General features: G+C 37.0%; 1 protein-coding gene across 8 annotated transcripts; it reads left to right on the top strand.

Moving 5' to 3' along the window:
- Nucleotides 1-604: 604 nt before the first annotated feature.
- LOC100862753 (mkk7) lies at nt 605-21,363 on the top strand. Of its 8 annotated transcripts, none has more exons than XR_009974919.1 (16): nt 605-945; nt 2,601-2,683; nt 3,202-3,345; nt 3,594-3,821; nt 5,360-5,539; nt 6,007-6,153; nt 6,718-6,794; nt 7,591-7,767; nt 7,844-7,948; nt 8,507-8,594; nt 9,635-9,735; nt 10,171-10,250; nt 11,518-11,596; nt 12,328-12,449; nt 14,834-15,547; nt 16,480-16,915. XR_009974919.1 is itself a non-coding variant. In XM_038015570.2 (16 exons), exons 1-16 carry the CDS (start codon nt 792-794, stop codon nt 18,336-18,338), a joined length of 1,959 nt encoding a protein of 652 aa, XP_037871498.1. In that variant the 5' UTR covers nt 605-791; the 3' UTR covers nt 18,339-21,363. The 8 variants fall into 8 exon arrangements, 7 of the variants coding, with proteins under 7 accessions (XP_037871498.1, XP_037871500.1, XP_037871499.1 ...); XM_038015570.2 differs by lacking the exon at nt 14,834-15,547 and adding an exon at nt 18,260-21,363 and having other exon boundaries at nt 16,802-16,916; XM_038015572.2 differs by lacking the exon at nt 14,834-15,547 and adding an exon at nt 18,260-21,363 and having other exon boundaries at nt 16,874-16,916.
- Nucleotides 21,364-21,745: the final 382 nt, after the last annotated feature.

The following is a 21,745-nucleotide window of genomic DNA, read 5'->3' on the forward strand; positions in this document are numbered from 1 at the left end:
ACCGAGTTAATCAGAAAACACAAAAAAAAAGAAAATAAGTTCCATGTTGTGGAATGCCGCACCAGGTGTTTAACCGCTTGTACTTGATCACTCTGCTGTGCGCGGCGATGCTGCGCCAAGTGTATATGGTTTGTAGACGATCTTGCCTGAATGCAGTGCCAGGTGTATATAGTTTGTACTCGACCTTGTCTCGATGCTGCGCCAGGTGTATATGGTTTCTACTCGATCTCTATTTGTAACGCTCGATCACGTCGGGGTCACCAATGAGGGAGTGCATATAGAGTCCCTTCTTTATTTCGCCTGGTCGTGTTTTATGTAATTAACACCACAGTTGGAACAATATAAATTTTATTGTTGTAGCGGCATAAAGTAATTACATTAAATTAGTTATTTAACTCATTATAAATAATTTTTATGTTTTTCATATTTTGGCGGTAAAAAGGTATGTGTCACAGACTATATTCTTTTTCCCACATCTCGTGCGTTCCGGCTTACGCATAATAAAACGCCACAAAACAATTTCGTTAGCCTCTAAAGACTAATTTTTTCTAGAAGTTAGAACTTTATTGCCATGCTGAAATAATAAGTAAAAATTTTTCATTCCAAAGATTAAGGAGTGAGAGATGGAATACAAAAAAGTGAAGAGTGAATGAAATTGGCCAGCCAAGGAGATTGGAAGAAATCACAGGATTGCTGCGCTTTATTTAATGTAATTTTAGTGTAAATAAATGGTATAATTGTTACAATTTCGTGCTTTTAAATGTTAGTGGTGTACTATTTCTATCACTATAATGTCAAATAGCTCAATTGAAGGAAAAATCCAAGGATTACAGGAACGTCTAGATGAAATGCGTATACGGAGAGAAGGTGGCCTTAGCAGCCAGGGTGGTATCGGGACTGCTAGGCCAGGAAACGTCCCTCCAAACCGAGTTAGGCCAAAACTTCGTGAGTATAGTGCACTTTACGAACAAAATTAAATAAAAACGAAGGTTCGTGAAGTACTTGAAACATTTTTATATTTTGTCCGTAAATTTCTATCATCATCAACGTAACAAGAATAGTCCCAGTTGAGTAGTAGACTAGATCTATTTGCAGTCATTATGTATCAAAAATCTGGCTTAAAGTATAATTAGTTGTTTTAATTCTTACAAGAGTCAATGTTAATTTTTCCATGATCACTGAAAACTGAAAATTGCAGAATGTTTTTGGTACTCTCGGCTTCGTTGATTGTTATATTACACATTTGCATTGCAGATAATGCTCAGTGGGTGGTATTGGACAATAAATATTTTTTGTTTCTGTGCTAATATATACACAATCAAGAGCCATTGTCTTTTGATTATAAATATGCAAATATGCTCTGCCAGTTTCTTTTTAAATTTGAATTTTCATTGTTGCTATTTTGAATCATTATGATAGCATCCATAATGGTTATTTAATTGTGGATTCATATTGCATATGTTAATGTTATCTTATAATTACAGACAAATTTTTTTATCAATTGAAAACCAATTTTGGTACAATAATGTAACACAAATATAATTTAAGTATAAAACAAATTTAATGTGTGTACTAAGATATTAGTTTAATTTTTATGATACACACTTACAACTTTTTTATTTAAAAATAATATAACATGTCTTAAATCGTTATAAATCAGTATGTTGTTTCAATGTAAACAAAAATGGCAAAATTTAAAATCAACTTTAAACATCCAAATCTAGATTGGAAAGTATTAAATAAATAGCTGTTGTGCCTATTACAAACATAATATAAGAATGTATTATATTATTCTAGTTAGCACAATCATGTTTGCTATTTGAAAACTTAAAAAAAAAAACTATCTGCAAAGACATAAACACATACATGTTATTATTTTAGTTTTCTATCAAACAAAAAAGTTCTCTGTTTTCTCTGCTGTTGCGATTGTATTTTTACACTAGCTAGAATTTTTTAAGCAAGATGAAAGCAAAACTCATCATTATTTAAATCTAATATTTACTGTGAAAACAACTTTTTGCCCCGTGTTATTATTACTACAATATACTCCATTCCTCATTTCAAATGTTAAGGAACAGTTTTAGCAGTATCTAAATTTTGGTTAAAGAGACTCATAGAACTGTAAACTGTGGCTTTTTTCTTTAAGATGCCAAGTGCCCAAGTCCAAAGACAATATTTTTATGGAATCTAGGCACCGCAATGTGAATGCTGCTGCATAGCATGGTCAATGTGGAGATCAATTTTTCCTTTACAACAATTTGACCATGTAACAATAACACAAAACCAAATAATTTGTCTAATTGCCCTACTAACAAATCTATAATAAATGGATAAAACAAATGGACCCACTGAATTTCTTAATGGAGATATTGATTAGATGCTGTCTTCTCCGGAGATTACACTGAAATTATTACATCTTGTAGCACACCTCTATATCTGACTAGTTGATAATTATATATCTGAAAAAACTAAAACCCAACTGATCTCTTGTTTCAAAGGAGATTTTCAATATTTAAAAATAAATAAATATCAAATGCATTATATAAAATAGAATACTATAATTGCAATATTCATAACATATTTTTGCTTTTCTTTTGCAGCACCCATGTTCTCGATACCAGCTTTTCCACCAAGAACTCCTCAAGTCACTGATACAGAAAACAGAATGCGGGAAGTTTATAAGGTTATTTAAAAAAAATATTGCATTAAAATTTTTAACCATCAATCCTTGCACATTATGCATTTCAGAAATGGATCGACCAATTCTACTAATATAATTTGGGATAAGCTATGAGTGGATGAAGGGGTTAAGTACCATTTTTAAGATTTTTCAGTTTTTGCATTGAATAAAGGTGTTATATGCCTATAAACCACATTAGACCTTAAAACTCCGGGCTTAAAGGCTATTTTTAGAAATTGCATGTGATGAAGGAGCTATGTACGAAGAAAAAGTAGAAGTTACAAAAGTTTGTTGCCATTTTCTCAAAATTAACAAATTGTATCATACCCCATTCATCCGCTCATGTCTTCAATTGCCCAAAACCACTGTATTCATCTGACTTTGGAATGAACTTCCCACTAAGGTGTTTCTTGAGTGCTATGGCATACCCTTGTTCAAGCGCGGCATGTTAATACTGTCTGACAATAAGGGCAATAAAAAGAAAATTAGTGTCTACATTTTAATACTTCTAACATTTACAGGTCAGTGGAAAACTAAGTGTGGATGGTAAAGAATACAAGTCGAGTATTGATGAACTGCAGCATCTGGGTGAACTTGGCAGTGGTACATGCGGTCATGTTGTGAAAATGTTGCACAAACCATCTTCTGCGGTTATTGCTGTTAAGGTACAAGATACATTATCATTACAAATCTTCTCAAGTCCAAAGAGTATTTAATATAAAAAAATATATTTATTTATTTATTTATTTTATTATTATTTTATATTTATTATTTATATTTATTATTTTATTTTTATTATTATTATTTTACATGTTACAGGTAGCATTGTAGCATGTAAATAACAAATATTATCTTTTTTTATTTAAATTTAAATCTTCAATAATATATCTTCAACTTTTTCAATATTTCTCAGCAAATGCGTCGATCAGGCAATTCGGAAGAGACGAAACGTATCTTAATGGACTTAGATGTGGTGGTACGATCTCATGATTGCCCCTACATCGTGCGGTGTCTAGGTTGTTTCGTGACGGACGCCGACGTGTGGATCTGTATGGAGCTGATGGCCTCCTGCTTCGATAAACTGTTGAAGAGGCTAGGAGCTCCTATACCTGAGACTATACTTGGAAAAGTAACGGTTGCGGTTAGTGCAAACAATTAATTATAAACAATAATTGATAGGCCTGTGACCTAATAATTTTTTTCAACAATATAGAGTAACTTTTGTAGTATTTATTACAGTGGGTATATTCTACTTTGCCCGCGTAATGACATTGTCAGTTATATATTGTATCGTATTTATATTAGTTCTAGTTCATAAATTATCACAATTATTAAAATTTATAAATTAGACTAAGATACGATACGTACCTAGCACTTGTTCACGCATTACTATACTCCATTCCAATTACGAAGTCCCTTTTGACACTTATTAGAACATGTCTCTTCAAGTTTCGCAAATTTTTGAAATAATAATCATTTTTTGTTCATGGTCGTAAACATTTAAAAATACACAATCAATCTAAATCATTATATAATTAATGCACACACACGATAACATACTTAATAACATCTGTCAAATGGGATTTCGTAATTGAAATAGAGTATACGATGATGAACGAAGGATATATTAAAATTCAAGATAGCAAGGAAAATAAACGTAATTAATAGTGGTGAGTGTGGCGAGTGAGCAAGTCAACTCGCACATCTCAACGCAGCACCGAAATCATACGATTTTACGTCACATCAGGTGATCCGAGTGCCGTGTGCAAAGACTGTTAAACCACGCCCCCTGCAACATGTCGCCGGCGCATCTTATTTGTCGAAGTGGTAAAGACACAAGATGGCCACGCTTTCATCTATTGTTCTTCAGGCGGAGGACATGTTAAAAGGGGCGGCAACTCCTGCGCAAATTATTATGGACTATAAGTTATAGTTATAGATATAGTTTTGGTTTTTACTATAAATACGATTGTGCCGTAATTGTATGATTTCGGTGCTGCGTTGAGATGTGCGAGTTGACTTGCTCACTCGCCACAGTGAGCAAGCACGGATAAGTAACAGCCGCCCAGGCTAAATCTGTTGCGAAACAGTTCTCTCTCCATTTCGTTTTGAAGGTTTGGACAATCATATACGACCCAGGCGACGGGGCAAAGCAAAGTCGCCGTCGCCCAAAACATGTCTTGTCGGGTCCCCGGATCCACTCTCGGTGCTTTTAGGCTTTTCAAGCACCGGTCACCGTCCTTGTCGAACTCGTCGACTTCGACGAAGAGATCGACGTGCGGACTAGTTCATAGACAGAGCCCACTGAGTTTCTCGCCCGATCTTCTCAGTAAGTCGCGTTTCCGATCAGATGGTAGATTTTGCTCTGGCAATGCATTGAAGCACTGCTTTGGCTATGGCTAGTGTTAGTAATGTCCACAAGTTAGAGCCCCGTGAGATCACCTACTGGCCCGGTGAATCTAGTATGACCCCTCGGGCTCACTAGAACAGGTAGGAAAAAAAAACAAGTGCCCAAAAACACTAAAGATAATTTTCTATTCATGAAATATTTTAAACTTAACTAAAAGTACTTTTCCGGTTGACTTTACAGTTCATGTTATTTCCTTTGTTACAATACGAATACCTTACAGATATCCAGGTCAAGGACGACTGATGGACGATTTTAAACTTTATTTGTAGACGGTGAGCGCCCTCTCGTACCTGAAGGAGACCCACGGCGTGATCCACCGCGACGTGAAGCCGAGCAACATTCTGCTGGACGAGCGCGGGAACGTCAAGCTCTGCGACTTCGGCATCAGCGGCCGGCTCGTCGACTCCAAGGCGAAGACCAGGAGTGCGGGCTGTGCCGCCTACATGGCTGTGAGTCCTCGTCATTCGTCGTACTGAGACTTGGAACTCATGTTTCAAGGGGGTGCCAGCAATAACGTTGTTGATGTCCATGGGCTCTGGTAATCAGTTAAAACCGACTGGGCCGTGAGCTCAATGCGGCGTTTGTTTACAATAATTAATTTATTCATAAAAATTTCTTGTGCGTATAACTAATGTGAATTAATTTGCTTAATAACAAATGCAATTGACAATAAAGAATTTAAGTAAATTAACCCATAGACACAGCCCACTTTGTTTCTCACTGGATCTTCTCAGTGGGCCGCGTTTCAGATCCGATGGTAGATTCTGCGAAGCACTGCCCTTGCTAGGGCCAGTGTTAGGAACACTTCCGGTTTGAGCCCCATGAGCTCACCTACACGTCAAGGGGAAGCTGAAATAGCCTCGCAAGGCTATAAACATAGGAAAATAAATAAATTTTGACAACGTTTTCTCGTCAGCCGGAGCGGATAGACCCGCCGGACCCGACCCGACCCGACTACGATATCCGGGCCGACGTGTGGTCGCTCGGCATCTCACTCGTGGAGCTGGCCACCGGAGTCTTCCCCTACAGAGACTGTCAGAACGATTTCGAAGTTTTAACCAGGGTGAGACAAGAGACAGACTTGGTCTGCTGATGAAATGCTATGTAGTAAATTAGTTACAGTTCTTTCAATAGATTTCTATTGTTCTCTTAATATGTTAAAAGAAATCTCAACAAATCAATGTACCTAATATAATTTATGAAACAATAAAAGTCTTCATAGAATAGTTAAGTTGCCATCAATTGATTTTGTTTATCAGCAATTAACAAAATCTTACATAATATAACTTGTTGTTAACTCGTTTACCAAAGACAAGTGTTTATTGGGAGTTTCGGAAAGTAATACTGTTTGTTTACATTAAGCTACTACTTTATTCCGGTCTTGCCTTCAGGCTTCGTCTCTGGACACCCTGTATATTATGGTTCTTATCCAGAGATTCTGTATATCATTTGACATATTTGGTTCCTCTGTGGACACCCTGTATATCATTTGACAATATTTGGTTCCTCTCCGGACACCTTGTATATCATTTGACATATTTGGTTCCTCTCCAGACACCCTGTATATCATTTGACATATTTGGTTCCTCTCCGGACATCCTGTATATCATTTGACATTTTTTGACAGGTAATAGCAGACGATCCACCTAAGTTGCCTGAAGATAGTAATTTCTCACCAGAATTCAAGTCATTTGTGTCTCAGTGGTAAGTTGATCTCATTACAATATTTTTCTTTCCTTGTGCTATTGTTGAGAACTTAAACTTGTTTATATTTTTAAAATATGGCCGTGCTTATCTGCTATGAATGATCTGCTGTTTGAGTATGAAAATATTTGTAAACGCGTACACTTTTGGTTGGTTTGGTAAAATACCCTTTATCCTCACGTAGGTCTAAAAATTTTGGGACCTAATCATACTGAGATCTGGGTGAAACTGATTACGACAATAATTGATCCTATGTCTCCAATATTCCCTTCGAGATGGGTGGGCTGTGGAACTGATGCTTTGCTCTAGAGAGAGCGGTCCACATAGATCAGGTTGGGTCGGAAGTGAAGACACTAACGTGCTGTCCCATGGCTTTGGGATTAAAGAACATACTGTTGAATTGCAACACTCCCATCTTCTAAGATTTTCAGATGACTAAAAAGAGACGTGAAATGTCGATGAGATTGGGCTGTAAAGAAAGTGCTCTGTGGTATATTGTCTATTGGGAACGGGTGGTAAATTTCGTAGATTTTGTACCCTTAATGGCCTCGTATGAAATCTTACCCAATATTACCACATCTACATATTGATTCACACATTGATTGGATGAAATCTATTAATTCCGCTATTTATTACCGGCTTGACCTTGAGCCCATGTATCCGTCTGTGTTAGAAAAAAAACTTTAGTGTTGAATTGGATTCAGAGGTTTATTCAAATAATAGTCGTAAGTGCGGGAATTGAACACAACTGAATTCGTTTACAACGAGCTATAACATAAGGTGGTTTGTTGCACAGCCTAACGAAGAACTACAGACAGCGCCCGAAGTACGTGAAGCTGCTGGAGCACCCGTTCGTCGTGAAGTCGTCCCGCAGCGGCGTGTCGGTCGGCGCCTGGTACCGCGCCCTGCCCCGCGCCTCCGCCCCGCACCCGCCCGCCCCCACCACGCCCACCACCACGCCCACGCCCACCAGGTGCTGCCGGATCACAAGCTGTAACGACACTCGGCTGTTTACACGAATCCACGCATTAACGTAGTGTATTGTTCAGGGCATGGTGGGCGACCCCGAGCGGCGTGAGTGCGGGGGGGAGCAGCTCGCAGCCCGCCAGTCTTGAGGCTGACTTCTCCAATCACTCGCCCTACCCGAGACGAAGGTAAATGAATACGTTATGCCATATATAAATAATTATTTTAATGGCTACACTAAATATACAGTAGATTGGGGTGAATAGGGACTAGAGGCAGAATAGGGACAAATCTGGGACGTCACAATACTTTTGTTGGGTTGCTAAAGATTTAACTTTGTTGCACTGAAAATAACTTTTATTTAGTGTTTAAGAATATTACATATTTTAATTTAGTCATCAAAGTTTTGTAACTCATTAAAGATATTTAAAAGTTAATTATTTAAACTAAGTACCTACCTAACAACTAAATAGTGCCAGCCCTATCGAAAAACTATTGTAACCCCATACGTAACCTGATTCACCCTAAAGCAAAGGAATCAGGTCAAGCTAGTTTTTTCAGTTTTTGTGTATATTTTGTAATGAACTATGTTTAATAACGCATCGTATATAAAATTTTTAATCTCAATTATATTGGTATTATCCTAAGAAAAACCATTGAACATTTGTGTAGGAATTGGAAAGGGTCCCGATTCCACCCATTTTACGTTACATAACAATTTAGAATGTGTTCCTTTATGTATTCAGGACGATAGATGCGTGCGCGTCCCCTCCCCCGCCGCCCACCCCCGCGCGCAGGGTGTCGGCCGACAACCGCTGGAGGGCCTCGCCGGCGGTACGTGACCTCACTTTACTACAAGACTTGTCCTGCGGGTGTCGTCTACCCGTATTTCAAACGAAAGTGGTTCATTGATGTACACACACACTTGTACACTGCACACTGTTGCACACTTGTGTAATAATGAGTTAGGTTGTCAGATCTGTTTCACACAGTCCGGTGAACTTGAGTGAATTATAGTACTCGGATATGCGGGGAATGGTACTTTTTCTAAAAATACCCTCAATTTACAATACATTTATTTTTCGTTTATTAACGGTAGGACTAGTGTATGAACACAGCTAGAAATAATTGTAGGATTGGTAAGAACGGAACGTATGAAAAGAGTGTAGAACGGAGTGTTACATGTGAGTGAAAGAAAGATAAAAAAGGGAAAAGAATGACAGAAAAAAGGAAGATGGCGTAGACATACATATATAGACATACATAATCTATATATTAATACGTGAAGCAAAAACTTTGTATCCCTTTTTACGAAAATTGCGCGGACGGAGGAGTATGAAATTTTCCACACTTATAGAGAATATAGAGAAGAAGTGCACAATCATAATATTTTTTTAAAATAATGCATAAAAGATACATTAAATCAATAAAGAAAACATTACACACACTACATACCATGTATTAAACGCACACACGCATGCATACTATTTATTGTCAAACTTTTGTTCTTGACGTCTGTTGTCAAATTGAGATTAAATATTGTTTGTCTTTGTTAATATTTTTTATAGTGTAGTCTTGGCGAAATTTGTGATTATAGAAGTATAAAGTACAATCACAATAGTGTACAAACTTACAATTTCAATTAATTATAGTCGAATTTCGACTACTGCGGGACCTCTAGTTATCCTAAATAGACAATTTGACATTTCATCGTTATCTCTGCATTCAATATTTTTGCGATCCACATATGAAAGATTCAATGTTACGAGCTAATCGTATTTGCAGTAATGTTTGATAAGCAACAAATCAATTAACTATATAATTTTTTAACAGTTTATTCGAGCACAGATTGACTTGTTCGCATAACGTTTCAGAGTTCAGGCAACACCAGCCCCATAGTGTTGCAGAGGTTTTACCATCAGAACCAGCAGCGGAGATCTAGGGTCGACCTCCATTCGACACCGAGGCACAGAAGGTAAACTAATATTATTGAAATATAATAATAACATTATATTTTTTACTGGTGGCAGGACGTGTTTTGAGTCCGCACGGGTAGGTATCACCACCCTGCCTATACTGAGACCTTATCTTATAACTTATATCTCAAGGTGGGTGGCTTATTTACGTTGTAGATGTTTATGAGTTACAGTAACCACTTAACACCAGTGTGAGCTGGTCCAATCTATCTAAGCAATAACAAAAAAAAAGAGTTAATTTAATTGAAGTTCAATTAAAAAAAATCGAACTGTTGGTGTTGATACCGATTAAAACGCACCTTTAATTACAAAGATAAATGTCGCGTATTAAGTGAAATGTATATTTATTATTTTCGAAAATTAGGACCGCTCACTGTGATTACTTAGTTAAGTTTTGGAATCAAATAATAATACAAAAACTTGAATGTTTACAGCTTGAGCAGAGAGCACAGCGCGGGCCGCTCCCCCGACCCCCCGCCGAGAACCAACAGGCATCCGATGTTAGGACACGATGGTGATTAGTTTTCGTGTTATTTTCTGACTGCCTGAGTCGAATTTACATGTACCTGAACTCGTGAGTTGATTGACTCTTCTTCTCGGGTATGATCTTGGATGTGAAAAATCTAGATAGGAATTAGGAATGAACCGGCTTTGGAATGAACTACCTTCCACAGTGTTTCCCGAGCGCTATGACCTGTCCCTCTTCAAACGAGGCTTGCGAAGTGTACTTAATGGTAGGCAGCGACGGTAACTACTTACCATCATGTGGGAAGAACGCTCGTCTGCCTACAAAGGCAATAAAAAAAACTCGGTTATGTTTGGGAATATAGTAATATTAGGGAAAAAAAGTGGGGCTTATTTATGGGACGTAGAGTTCGGTAGCAGTCTCAGCTTGTAGACATTAGAAAGTAAATGCCGCGATTCTGTGGAGGCACGAGATTCTGAGTCCCAAATGTATCTAGAATAATTGATAGCTTATTAACTGGTGTGTATTATCGCTTCTTAAAGTTTTACATCCATAGTGATCAACAGTCTCAATCCGTATTTTCTATTTTAATATAAGATTGAATTTTGATCATGATTTTCACTCAAAATATATCAAAATTAATTTAGACTGGACAATAGATTCTTATAAAAACTATTTATCTCTAGAACTCGTTAAGATTTATTCGTAGATTCCTTCCAATTTACAAGACTCGTGTACCTCCACCTTCCTTTCCTACTGTCCCTGTAAGGGAATTTTTAACATAAACTTTGAGAATTGCTGCATAGTCTATACTAATATATAAGTCTACAGTGGTTTTTACGGATGTTCCGTTATAACTACTGAACCATGCATCCGATTGACTTGTAACTTGGTATCCATGTAGAAAATACATGTACTTAATGGATAGGCTAATATTTATATGAATGTTGGAAACCCCTACATCAGTTGCGGGGGCGTTAATGATGAGAATCTTTGTGGGGGTGAGAATTGATAATGTTAATTTTAAATGCCCAGCGCAGCGGACGGGTACAGCTAGTATTACTACATAGTATAAAACAAAGTTGCTTTCTCTGTCCCTATATCCCTATGTATGCTTAAATCTTTAAAATTACGCAACGGATTTTGATGTGTTTTTTTTTAATAGATAGAGTGATTGAAGAGGAAGTTTTATATGTATAATAACATCCATTAAATAATGGAGAAATCAATAATAAATTACAGTTTCCGAAGCGAAGCGAGGGCGGGTCGCTAGTATTATATATTTTTTAAATGTTGTTTACATTTCTGTCCCCAGCCAACGGCAGCATAGAGCTGGACCACTCGTCGCTGCACGATAGGCTGCAGTCACGGTCGCCGCTGTTACTGAGCGACAGGTATGTGTGAACTTATCCTATATTGAATACGAATGCACCGGACGTTTTATCCTTTAGGCCACGACGACTTCATAACTATTGCCAGAACAACTTTGCGTCTTGGGTATGACGTGGAAGGAGCTAGCATAGACTGCCAAAGATCGATGCAAATGGAGGAATTTGATTCGAACCCTACACCCCAGCAGAGGGTAATAGGAAAGAATTGGACCTATTGCTAGTAGCCTCCAGGAGTTGTGTGAAAATTATTTCGGTTGTTCAACCTAAGATTCATTATAAAATTCTTAATTAAATATTTTACAAAAAGAGTATTTATCGATTATCGAGTATTTGAGTAGGACGACCGCTATGCCACGATTGTATGCCTCAAGGTGGGGGCGGATTCCCGCTGCCTGCGGTCTCCTGTGAAATAAATAATAATATATAAATTAAAGATGAAGTTCTCAATTCGGGGTGTATGATTTTTCATTAACCATAATGTGGATAGCTGAAAGGGATAGTGTTACGAACTATTAGCGCGTGCGTGCGTGCGTGCGGACACGTGTGCGTGCGTGCGGGCGTGTGTGCGTGAATGCGTAAGGGCGTGCGTGCATGAGTGAGTGCATGCGTGCGTGCGTACGTGCAGGCGTGCGTGCGTGCGTGCGGGCATGTGTGCGTTCGTGCGTGAGAGCGTACGGGCGTGTGTGCGTGCGTATATGCGTGCGTGCGTGCGGGCCCCGCAGTAAGTGGCGTAGTTTCGTGCGCAGGCTGTCCGAGGGCCGCAGCCAGAGCCTGACGCGCGCCGAGCTGCGGAACGGCTACAAGGGCGAGGTGAGCCCCCCGCCGCCCCCGCCCAAGCACCACCACGACGACCAGGGTAACTACTTGCGTGCCATGTTCCGTCCTACGAGAACACATCGTCTTCTCGCATTAAAACTCTATAATCTCAAAACTTACTAATTTTACAGGAGAGTGTTTTAAAGGTTTAACATGTGATATTTTTAATATTAATCATCTTTGCAACATTTTTTTTTACCAGTTACAATCTGTCTTTTAAAGTAAGATAAAATTATGTATTAATTTTGTTAATAGTATTCAAAATATAGGTAAACTAAAAAAAAAAACTAAAACTAAACTTCGCTCTTTTGACAATATTTATGAGATAAACACTGATGATTCCGCCTATTAAGTCAATTTCAAATATTTTTGGAAATTGTACACTTTTAATGCGAAAAGACGATAATCCAGATGTTAAATTTTCGCGGCGGTCAAACAAGTTTTAGTCATTTTCATAACAATAAGAGTTACATTTTAGCTTAATCAAATATTAAATAATAAAAAACACAGTTCGGTAATATACTGTACCATTTTCATTTGTGGTCATTCTGAAGGATCCGTGACCTTTATACACACAGTGACATTCAAAGCAGTGATTAAGATACGTTAAATTATTTATTTATTTATTCATATTCTTTTGTTTTTTATTTTCAATTTTTTTATTTGTGTATGTATTCATGTATGATTTTTATGATTGTGAAAGGAGAGCAGCCAGCCTATGACAGTGACGTTGTCAAAACGAATATATTTTTGTATTACCTCAAGAGCTGCGCGTGCCACTCTCACGAACTCTCCGCTCTACGGTCACATTATATACGCGATGCGACGAAACGTTCGCAGAGATTACAAGAAACGAAATAAAAGTAACATTTAAAAAAAAAGTATATTTGAGAAAAAAAAAAAACCTCTGCAATCGCTTCACATGATCATTTTTTCATTTTTCATTTTGTATGTGTCTCTCTCAACTGTCTAACGGTCGTATTCGCGATGACTTATCGAAGCTTTATCGATCGATCCGTTAGATAATTAACGATAACTCATTGCGAATTAGATTACTGAATGTTTATAATACTGTGTCTCCTACAGCCTCTGGGTATCGTTTCGTGTTAGAAGTGTATGTATATGTATACCTGTACCGCTAAATACCTATACCACTACCTATACAAATCCACTAAATACCTATACCGCTATATATCAGAACAATGAAGAGTTTATGGTAAATGTGTTTTCCTCGTGAAATTTATTCAGATAACCCTCCTATAAAACGGTAGATACGTTGCTACAATCCCCGTGTTTTACAAAACCGTGTTATATGAGACTAGAAGCCAGTACAAAAAGTAGAGTAATTTTTGTTAATAAAACATTTCAATTATGCCCGTATGTATTTTTGTACCTATATTAAAAATAGGCAGAAATTTTTCGGTAATTTCCATATATTATGTTTTCTTAGTGGTTTAAAGTAATTTCTAGTAAAAGTAAGTTCTAAATAATTTTAAACACAAAATTTCGTTATCGTGTTATAGAAATACCGTGTTATAAGAGGGTTTTTGGGAATTCATCTTTTCGTGTTCGAATTGAACCGTGTTGTAAAATATCGTGTTATAAGAGAGTTGTCTGTACTTCCCAATTAGTTAGGGTTATTACAGTGCCCGACAATAAATACTGGACATCGACGTTTGGTAAGAAACAATCGGGTAATATATATATATATCTTTTCAATTTATGTTACTATTTTCCTTACATTATCATATTAATGGTACATAAAATTGAAGTAATAACCTAAGCTTTTCTCAAGTTAAACAGTTTCAATATTAAATAGTTCAACTTAGATTAGTTTATGTTGTCACTTCTGCAGGGCGTCCCGAGACGCACATTTTTTTATTAATTTTCGGATTTCGATGTAGTTCAGGATATCTGTGTCGATAAATAATAAGTAGTGGGGTATTTTGTGTCCCTTCATATAGTGACATAATTGTATTTGTTTTTCCTGTTTATATTTTTCTTTTTTATAAAGAAAAAGAATTGGGAACATTAGAGAGCTTCACACACTTGTGAAAGTGTCGCTTCGCAGTGTTAACAGCCTTATGTAGAATCGACTTTTCGAGAACATTCCACTTAAATTTTGTAGTACCAATTTTCTTAAACTTTCCCGTCTGTAACTATATTATAAACATTATTAATAGACGGGTTTTCTTAGCCACGTTTCTCACTGGTAATGGGTTCGCTGTTTTTCAGTCTACCCCTGTCAGTGGATCTTGTAAGACGTCATCGCGCGAATTCAGTTATTGTGAAAATAGTGATTAAAAATACCGAAAAAATTATAATAAATATTCATATTTTTTCATAAGTCAAGCCTTTTTTGGTGACGTATTTATGTAATGAAAATAAATTATAATATTATAATCAGAATAAAAACACTTTCAGATATAATCGATTGTCCCTTGGCGAGTGCGTGGAGCTCCTAACATATGCTTTATACATATATATATGTCGATGTACTGTATACTCGTGCTTCGCTGTTCCTACGCGCCACACATCGCCTGCCCATTGTTATCACGTGCCTCGCTACACTAAACACGACTTTAACACCTAGCTAATAAAGGCTATATGCTCGGAAAATAATGCTTTTTTTCGTTTTCGTACATACGGACGGCGTCAGGAGTAGATTTACTAACTTTAGTTTAGCACTTCGGTTCAGTTGGACCGTAAATAGAGTCGTCTATTATCAAAGGTGGCAATCTGTGCATTTGGACAAAAAAATGTTATTGATATGTCAATACAGATTGATTTGAATATAATCGTCTCCTTCAAAGAATACGGTTCAAAACCTGCATTAAATAAAGGTTAATACTTAACCTGTTATTTATCTAAGATGTCGTTCAGAAGAGTTTTGTGACTGCCAATGGAATACAAAGTCAATAATTCGTTTTTCTGATTTACCAATAATTGTCCAAAAGTCACATTGCCGGCTTTGATAATAGTCGACTCAATATATTATTGGGAACGGCCAAAGTAGAGGCGCTGCGGAGATGAGCTCATTCCTATGCCGGTACTTGGCAAGTTGTCGTCTGTCATCAATCAGCAAGGATGAATTCTTTGTGCTTAGTGTGAGTTTTTTAATTGAAATAGCTTCCCTACGTTTGCCGCTAGGGGCGCTGTTCCAACTCCGCACAAATTTGCGTTAACTTTTACGCGATCGAGAACGTTAAAAAACACGCACTAAGCACACTGTTGCGATGGCGAATGGGCGGGTATCATCATTTCAGATTCAATAATGAAATGAACGCTATGTTGTTGATGGGCTTTTAAATTTTATGTAATTTGCAATAAAACATTCTGTGAACGATAAAAAAAATGGGATAAATAGAAGTAAAATATATAGTATAAAGTATAAAAATCGCTTAGAACTAGCTACGCCTGACGCCATAACAAATCGCCATCAAACACCTTGCGATCGTAAATTCCAAGCTTCAATGTATATAGCCGAAGCTTTAGCCGGGTGGCGTGCGGATGTCGTCATCATTTCCATCATCATTCGGAGTAGCTTCAGCCTTCAGTAACATTAGCAAGGCATAACGACGTTTCGACTCTTTGCACGAAACTGTGTTACATCGATTTTGTGTCGTCACACGCGCGATTGTATGCAAGGTTATTATTATATCGATATTTATATATCGATTTATATCGGACAGACATTGGAATCGATTCGCAAACATTTCGATTGACGTTGTTAAAAGCGGTTTTACGATTTGATCTCGCTTTAAAAATTAAAATGCGATTATTTTTTTCGAAATTGCCTTACGAAATTACAAAACCTGGCTGAACGTTAATTCATTACTTGGGACGTCATTCGAGACCTAAATCGTTAGCCACTTATTACGTCATCACCCATAAATAAAATTCAATGATCGTGTTTAATATTTAATCGTATTTAATTTAACTGAGATCACTTACTACTTTGTTTTTGTATTTTGTATGTCCTACTGCTGTGTGCTTAGTGCGAGTTTTTTAACGTTCTCGATAACGTAACAGTTAACTCAATTTGTATGCAGTTCGAACAGCGCCCCTAGCGGCAAACGTTTCAATTCCATAAAAAATTTGAGTTAACTTTTACGCTATCGAAAACGTTAAAAAACTCACACTAAGCACACTGATGTGCGTAGAATTTTACAAATTTCGTATTATTCGCGTACAACAGAAACGCGAGATTGATGAGTAAAATTGTATTTTTATTAACGAAAACGGAAAGTACTAGAAAAATACTACGTAGCAATCGAGCGAGGGACGCGTCAAAATCGATGTAAGTTTTAGTGAGAGCGAGCGGGGTCGGTGTATGGGCGGCGGGCGTAGGGCCAGTAGCGGGTAGTTTAGGGTCGCGGGTGTGGGTCGCAGGCTGGCTGCACTCGCTGGCGGGGCTGGTGAAGCGCCGTCTCACTCCCTACGTCAAGTGGCATCACGTTGCAGCGCGCCGGGACTCGCACCGACACCCGCACCATCTGCACCATCGGTGAGTATCCCGCGCCGACTTACTCTACGCCTAGTAATTGACGCCTCCAGCTCTAACACTAGGAGCAGGCTTAGGGACCCCGGTAATTGTACTCGTCGAACTCTACAAAGAGGTCGACGTGCAACCTAACCTATACATCAGCTCGCCGAGTTTCTCACGGGATCTTCTCGGCGGGTCGCGATTCCGATCCGGTAGTAGATTCATTCGCGAAGCAATTGCTCTTGAGTTGTTAGGTCACCCTCGGAGGCGCTCGGGCAGTTGTTAGAAATCCCTCCCCTCCTGGCTGAGCCTTTGTTCGCCCACCTGTCCTGAAGAAACTGGAAAGGCCTCCGGGTGACCAGTAATCTTTCAATTATACAAAAAAAAATCTACGCATAATATACCGGGGTGTTAGGAGACCGCTTCCGAAAACGAAAATTTTGTACCTACAAAGTTGGAAATTTTGGGGTGCACGGTATATCAGCGCCGCGTCGGTGTGCGTGTAAAAGAAACGCCGCGCCCGGGCGTTCGTTGATCCGAGCGTCAGCTGTTTTTGATTTTGTGTTTCATTGCTGGTTTTTTTTTTATAAATAGATGTACTTTTTATGAAACTATCTTTTTATTTAGCTGTACTAAAACAATGAAGCGTAAATAATGCTAATAAAACGTTTTAGAAATATGTTTTTTTTTAAATCACGATCGATTTTTTTTCCGTTCCATCATCAAAGTTGTCTTCGAAGCGGTCTCCTAGGACCCAGCATACATACGAACTTAGTATTCCTTTTTTTTTTCTACTTTAACACCTGCGATCAGTCGCCAAGACTATAATCAGGTGAGTTGCGAGAGGTTTTGGTTTGGAGGGGCAGAGCCATTGCTCCCTCTCTCCTTAGCAGGGTAGCACGTCGACTCTCTTGAGTCTTTAATCAGATTTGGCTGCAAGAGCAAACCGGACAACGGGCTTGGGTGAGGTGTCAAGGGGTTCTTATAGTTGGCTGAGTATCGTTTAACTTCATCCTATATGGTTAGAATTTCCACATACTCGTGGATTGTTAATATTACATGATGACAATATTATGTAACTTGTAGTTGAAGGTCACAGAAGCAGCGAAGCTCTAGCCAGAGCAGATGTTATCAAATTATTTAAGGCTAAAACCCTTGAGCTCGACACTAGTCAAAATGAGGCCAGAATAGCTTCTTCAGTTAATAACTACTGGCCGATAGATAGGTAAATAAAAAAAGTGTACTCGGTGTACATAAGGTCATATATTCAACGAAATATCATACAAATATAGCTTTTATTTATTTACATCTAGATCCTTCGATTTTAGATGTCTCTTTAAAGCAATGTTGATGCGCTAATGCAGGTGGGGCAACAGTGAGAGTTGCAGCATGCCGTCGTCGCCGCTACCCCCGCGAGCGCCTCCGCCGCGACCCACAGACTAGTCTCCACTCAGCGCGCGTACAATCACTATGCTTACACAAATACATGGAAATATAGCATTCTTTGCACACACAAACACACACAAAGCAGTTTAAATTATTATTGCTTGTTTGAAAAAACAACGAATCTTAAAAATCGAAATCAACACGAAACATGAAATGTAATTGTTTTTTTTTTTAAATAGAAACCTGATGGTTTTACATTTTACAGTAGATTACGAAAGGAATGCTTTATTTCCTGAACGCACGCCGATAACGCGAAATACGCGGCGATTATTATTAGCTCTATGAGCCTAATGTATTTTGACTGCTTGTAAATATTAGCACTAAATGATAATAATGTATACTTGTAAAATATTTAATGATGAAGATGTTCAATTAATTTAGGCGTGAATTTTTACTCTCAAATAATGCTACCGAAAATATCAAAGTTAAACATTTTCAATCGTTTTCGTAATAGTACAATATTTTGATGCTGGCAATATCATTAGTTTTAATGTTGGCAATATTGTATTTTTTTGTAACTGGCTTAAAATATGAAAAATTGTGCTGTTTCACTGAACTAAACTACTTAACTCAGTATGAATTCTTTTGGCTCAAAATTAAACCGATAATGTAAAACACATTGAATTAAGTGAGCCAAAAAACCAACCAATAAACAATGAGTGTTATTGACATTTTTTATTATTATTTTAATTTAACAGTTAATAGTGGACGTCATTGCTTGATGTGAACACGCTGAATTTGTTTGAAGGTCAACGGCGTCCGCTAACTATGACCTCTTGTCTATATAGTCTTGGTACCAAAAAAATCTTATTAATATCTAGAATAAGGTCGTCTAGTTCCGACTTGATCGAATTGTACATCTCTTGGACTGTTTGTACGATATTTGTATGTGTGTAACATGTTTATCGATGACTAAGGTTACCGAACACTTTTAACTTGCAAATAAACACTTTGACCTTAAATTATAAGTGTAATCTAATAAACACACATTTGAGTTGATGCAACATGCGTTATAATTTTATATATCTGTTTATTAATTAATTATTGTTGATTAATATTTTCGTCTCCGCTACATTGTCTTTTTGTTTAATATTATCTTATTTTACACACAGTTGGACTCACAAAAAATCTTTCGTCAGCCATTAATGAACGCTACCCCTAATTTGAGTTGTATAACTCAGTAGCACGTACTGCCTCGTCGATATTACGATCTGTCCAGAGCATTGGACTGAAACGAGGAAGAAGGAAGCAGATGCTCTTGTGTCTTTAGCCCTCCATTGTTTCCGTTGATTGTCAATTTTAGGAAGTTGTCACTGGATGTACGAGCGATGGGTCCACACAAATTAAACCTCCTCCTTCTCCTCTCCGAGCGTGTCTTTTAAGGGCTTCATATTTTAGTTTTTTTCTTCTCAACCTATTCGATGGCAAGGTGCTATTCCAGCAACACACTACTGAATTTGCTAACACTGGCCATAGCAAGGGCAGTGCTTCGCAGAATCTAGTCTCAGAATAAGAATAACCTCCTGAGAAAATCCAGTGAGAAACTCAGTGAGCTATTTCAGAGCACTAGCGATACTTTTCGTTTAGGACGAAGACGTGGACACGTCTAAGTATTTCCCGGTTTAAATCTAATGATGACTTATTAATAAGGTAATCTGTGTGTTGTTGTTTATTTTCATTAATTTCGCATCTGTACAAACAGTTCAACGACCTTGCACGGTCAATGTGCGTTGTGGAGTCACGTTCCATGATGTGTTCCTATTTATAATATAATTGTAATCTATCGTAAATATATATAAATAACTAGACAAAGATATAAAACTGTTAATTATTTCATTTACTCGTTTGTTACTAAGCCGATTTTATTTTTATTTTTGTTTAATAGCCACCGATGAGCTCTGAGACATTTTTGTTTTTGAAATCATCAGGTTAATAAATATCCGTAAATTAAAAAAAAAAACAAAAGTGAAAATGTAATGCATAAAGTGAATATAAACCTTGATGTTTAAGTGAATATGGTCGAATTTAGATCACTGGGAGAAGGCTAGGTATGATAGATGTTTCACATTCAAAGATCCCGATATTTATATATTATTGGGAACGGCCAAAGTAGAGGCGCTGCGGAGATGAGCTCATTCCTATGCCGGTACTTGGCAAGTTGTCGTCTATCATCAGCAGGGATAAATTCTTTGTGCTTAGTGCTAGTTTTTTAATTGAAACAGTTTCCCTACGTTTGCCGCTAGGGTGTTCTGTAATGGAGACAAAATGAACAAACAAACTTAAGAGTCCGATCGCCGAATGTTTTTTACGGAAAAACCGAAGCAGTCAAAATTATAATATTAATCAAAGTATGTTATTTTAAAATTTGATTCAATCAATATTTCCGTTAATCGTTCTTCGAATGATTACACTTTTAATGTAAGAAGTAATTGAATATGCAATTTCGAAAAGGGCACATGTCGCATATTTTGTCAAATACGTTTTTTCATATGCATGTAGTTTTGAGGCTTACCTACACCCATTTTATAATAATTCAAGTAATTTTCAATTGCTAATTAACACTAAAATATATCTCAAAAACTAATATTTTAAATTTTACACTGCTTTAGAAAATAATCAGTTATTTTTCATTTCCTGAACATTTTACATTTTCAGAGATGTGCCCTTTTCGAAATTGCATGTTCAATTGTTTTACTTTCTGTTTTTATCTTTGCGTTCCAAGGAAAATTTGTTTCATCATCGCATTATGAAATACGGATTGTGAATATACCTGTAATATAAAATATATAAATATTGTATATTTTAAGGATCGCAATATAATTTTTTGAATTTCTCAATTTTAATTAATATTAGAAAATAAATTATTGTTTTTATTTTTATTTTTTTTATTTATAATCGAGACATTTTCAATGTATAGACGCTTTTTATTTTATTACTTGTAGAGTAATGTGCATATTTTTAGTTTTTATAAATGTACGACCAAATGTATAGAAATATAAAATAATAGAATTTGAATATATTATTCGTTTGTTTTTATTTTCAACGTATCAGTGTTGCCGTGTTTTAGTGACGCGCTTCTCTGCATATTTCAGTTGTGTTTCGATGCACAAATTTTCAAACGTTATTTAGATTATTTGTACTAGCGCACGCGGTGTTTACACAGTAACTTTCCTCATAACGCGATACTCTTATAACGCATTTTCATATTACGCGATTCAGTCCCTCGTATAACATCGGTATTCCCCCATATAACGCAAGGATTTCACATTTTATACATATGTATATATAATCTTTCTGTAGAGTGAAATTTATAATGATTTGTACAGTTCATAATTAATTTCGCGTACCTTTGCACATTACGTTAATTGGGTGGTTATAAAATAAAATAATTATTAATTTATTAA

The sequence above is a fragment of the Bombyx mori genome, chromosome 15 (genome assembly GCF_030269925.1).
Source record: "Bombyx mori chromosome 15, ASM3026992v2".
In the NCBI taxonomy this organism is placed as follows: domain Eukaryota; kingdom Metazoa; phylum Arthropoda; class Insecta; order Lepidoptera; family Bombycidae; genus Bombyx; species Bombyx mori.

Coding starts and splice junctions, on each gene's coding strand:
- LOC100862753 (XM_038015570.2), top strand. CDS start 792: ATGTCAAATAGCTCAATTGAAGGAAAAATCCAAGGATTACAGGAACGT. Junction 3,346..3,593: donor CTGCGGTTATTGCTGTTAAG/GTACAAGATACA, acceptor AATATTTCTCAG/CAAATGCGTCGATCAGGCAA. Junction 5,540..6,006: donor GCTGTGCCGCCTACATGGCT/GTGAGTCCTCGT, acceptor TTTTCTCGTCAG/CCGGAGCGGATAGACCCGCC.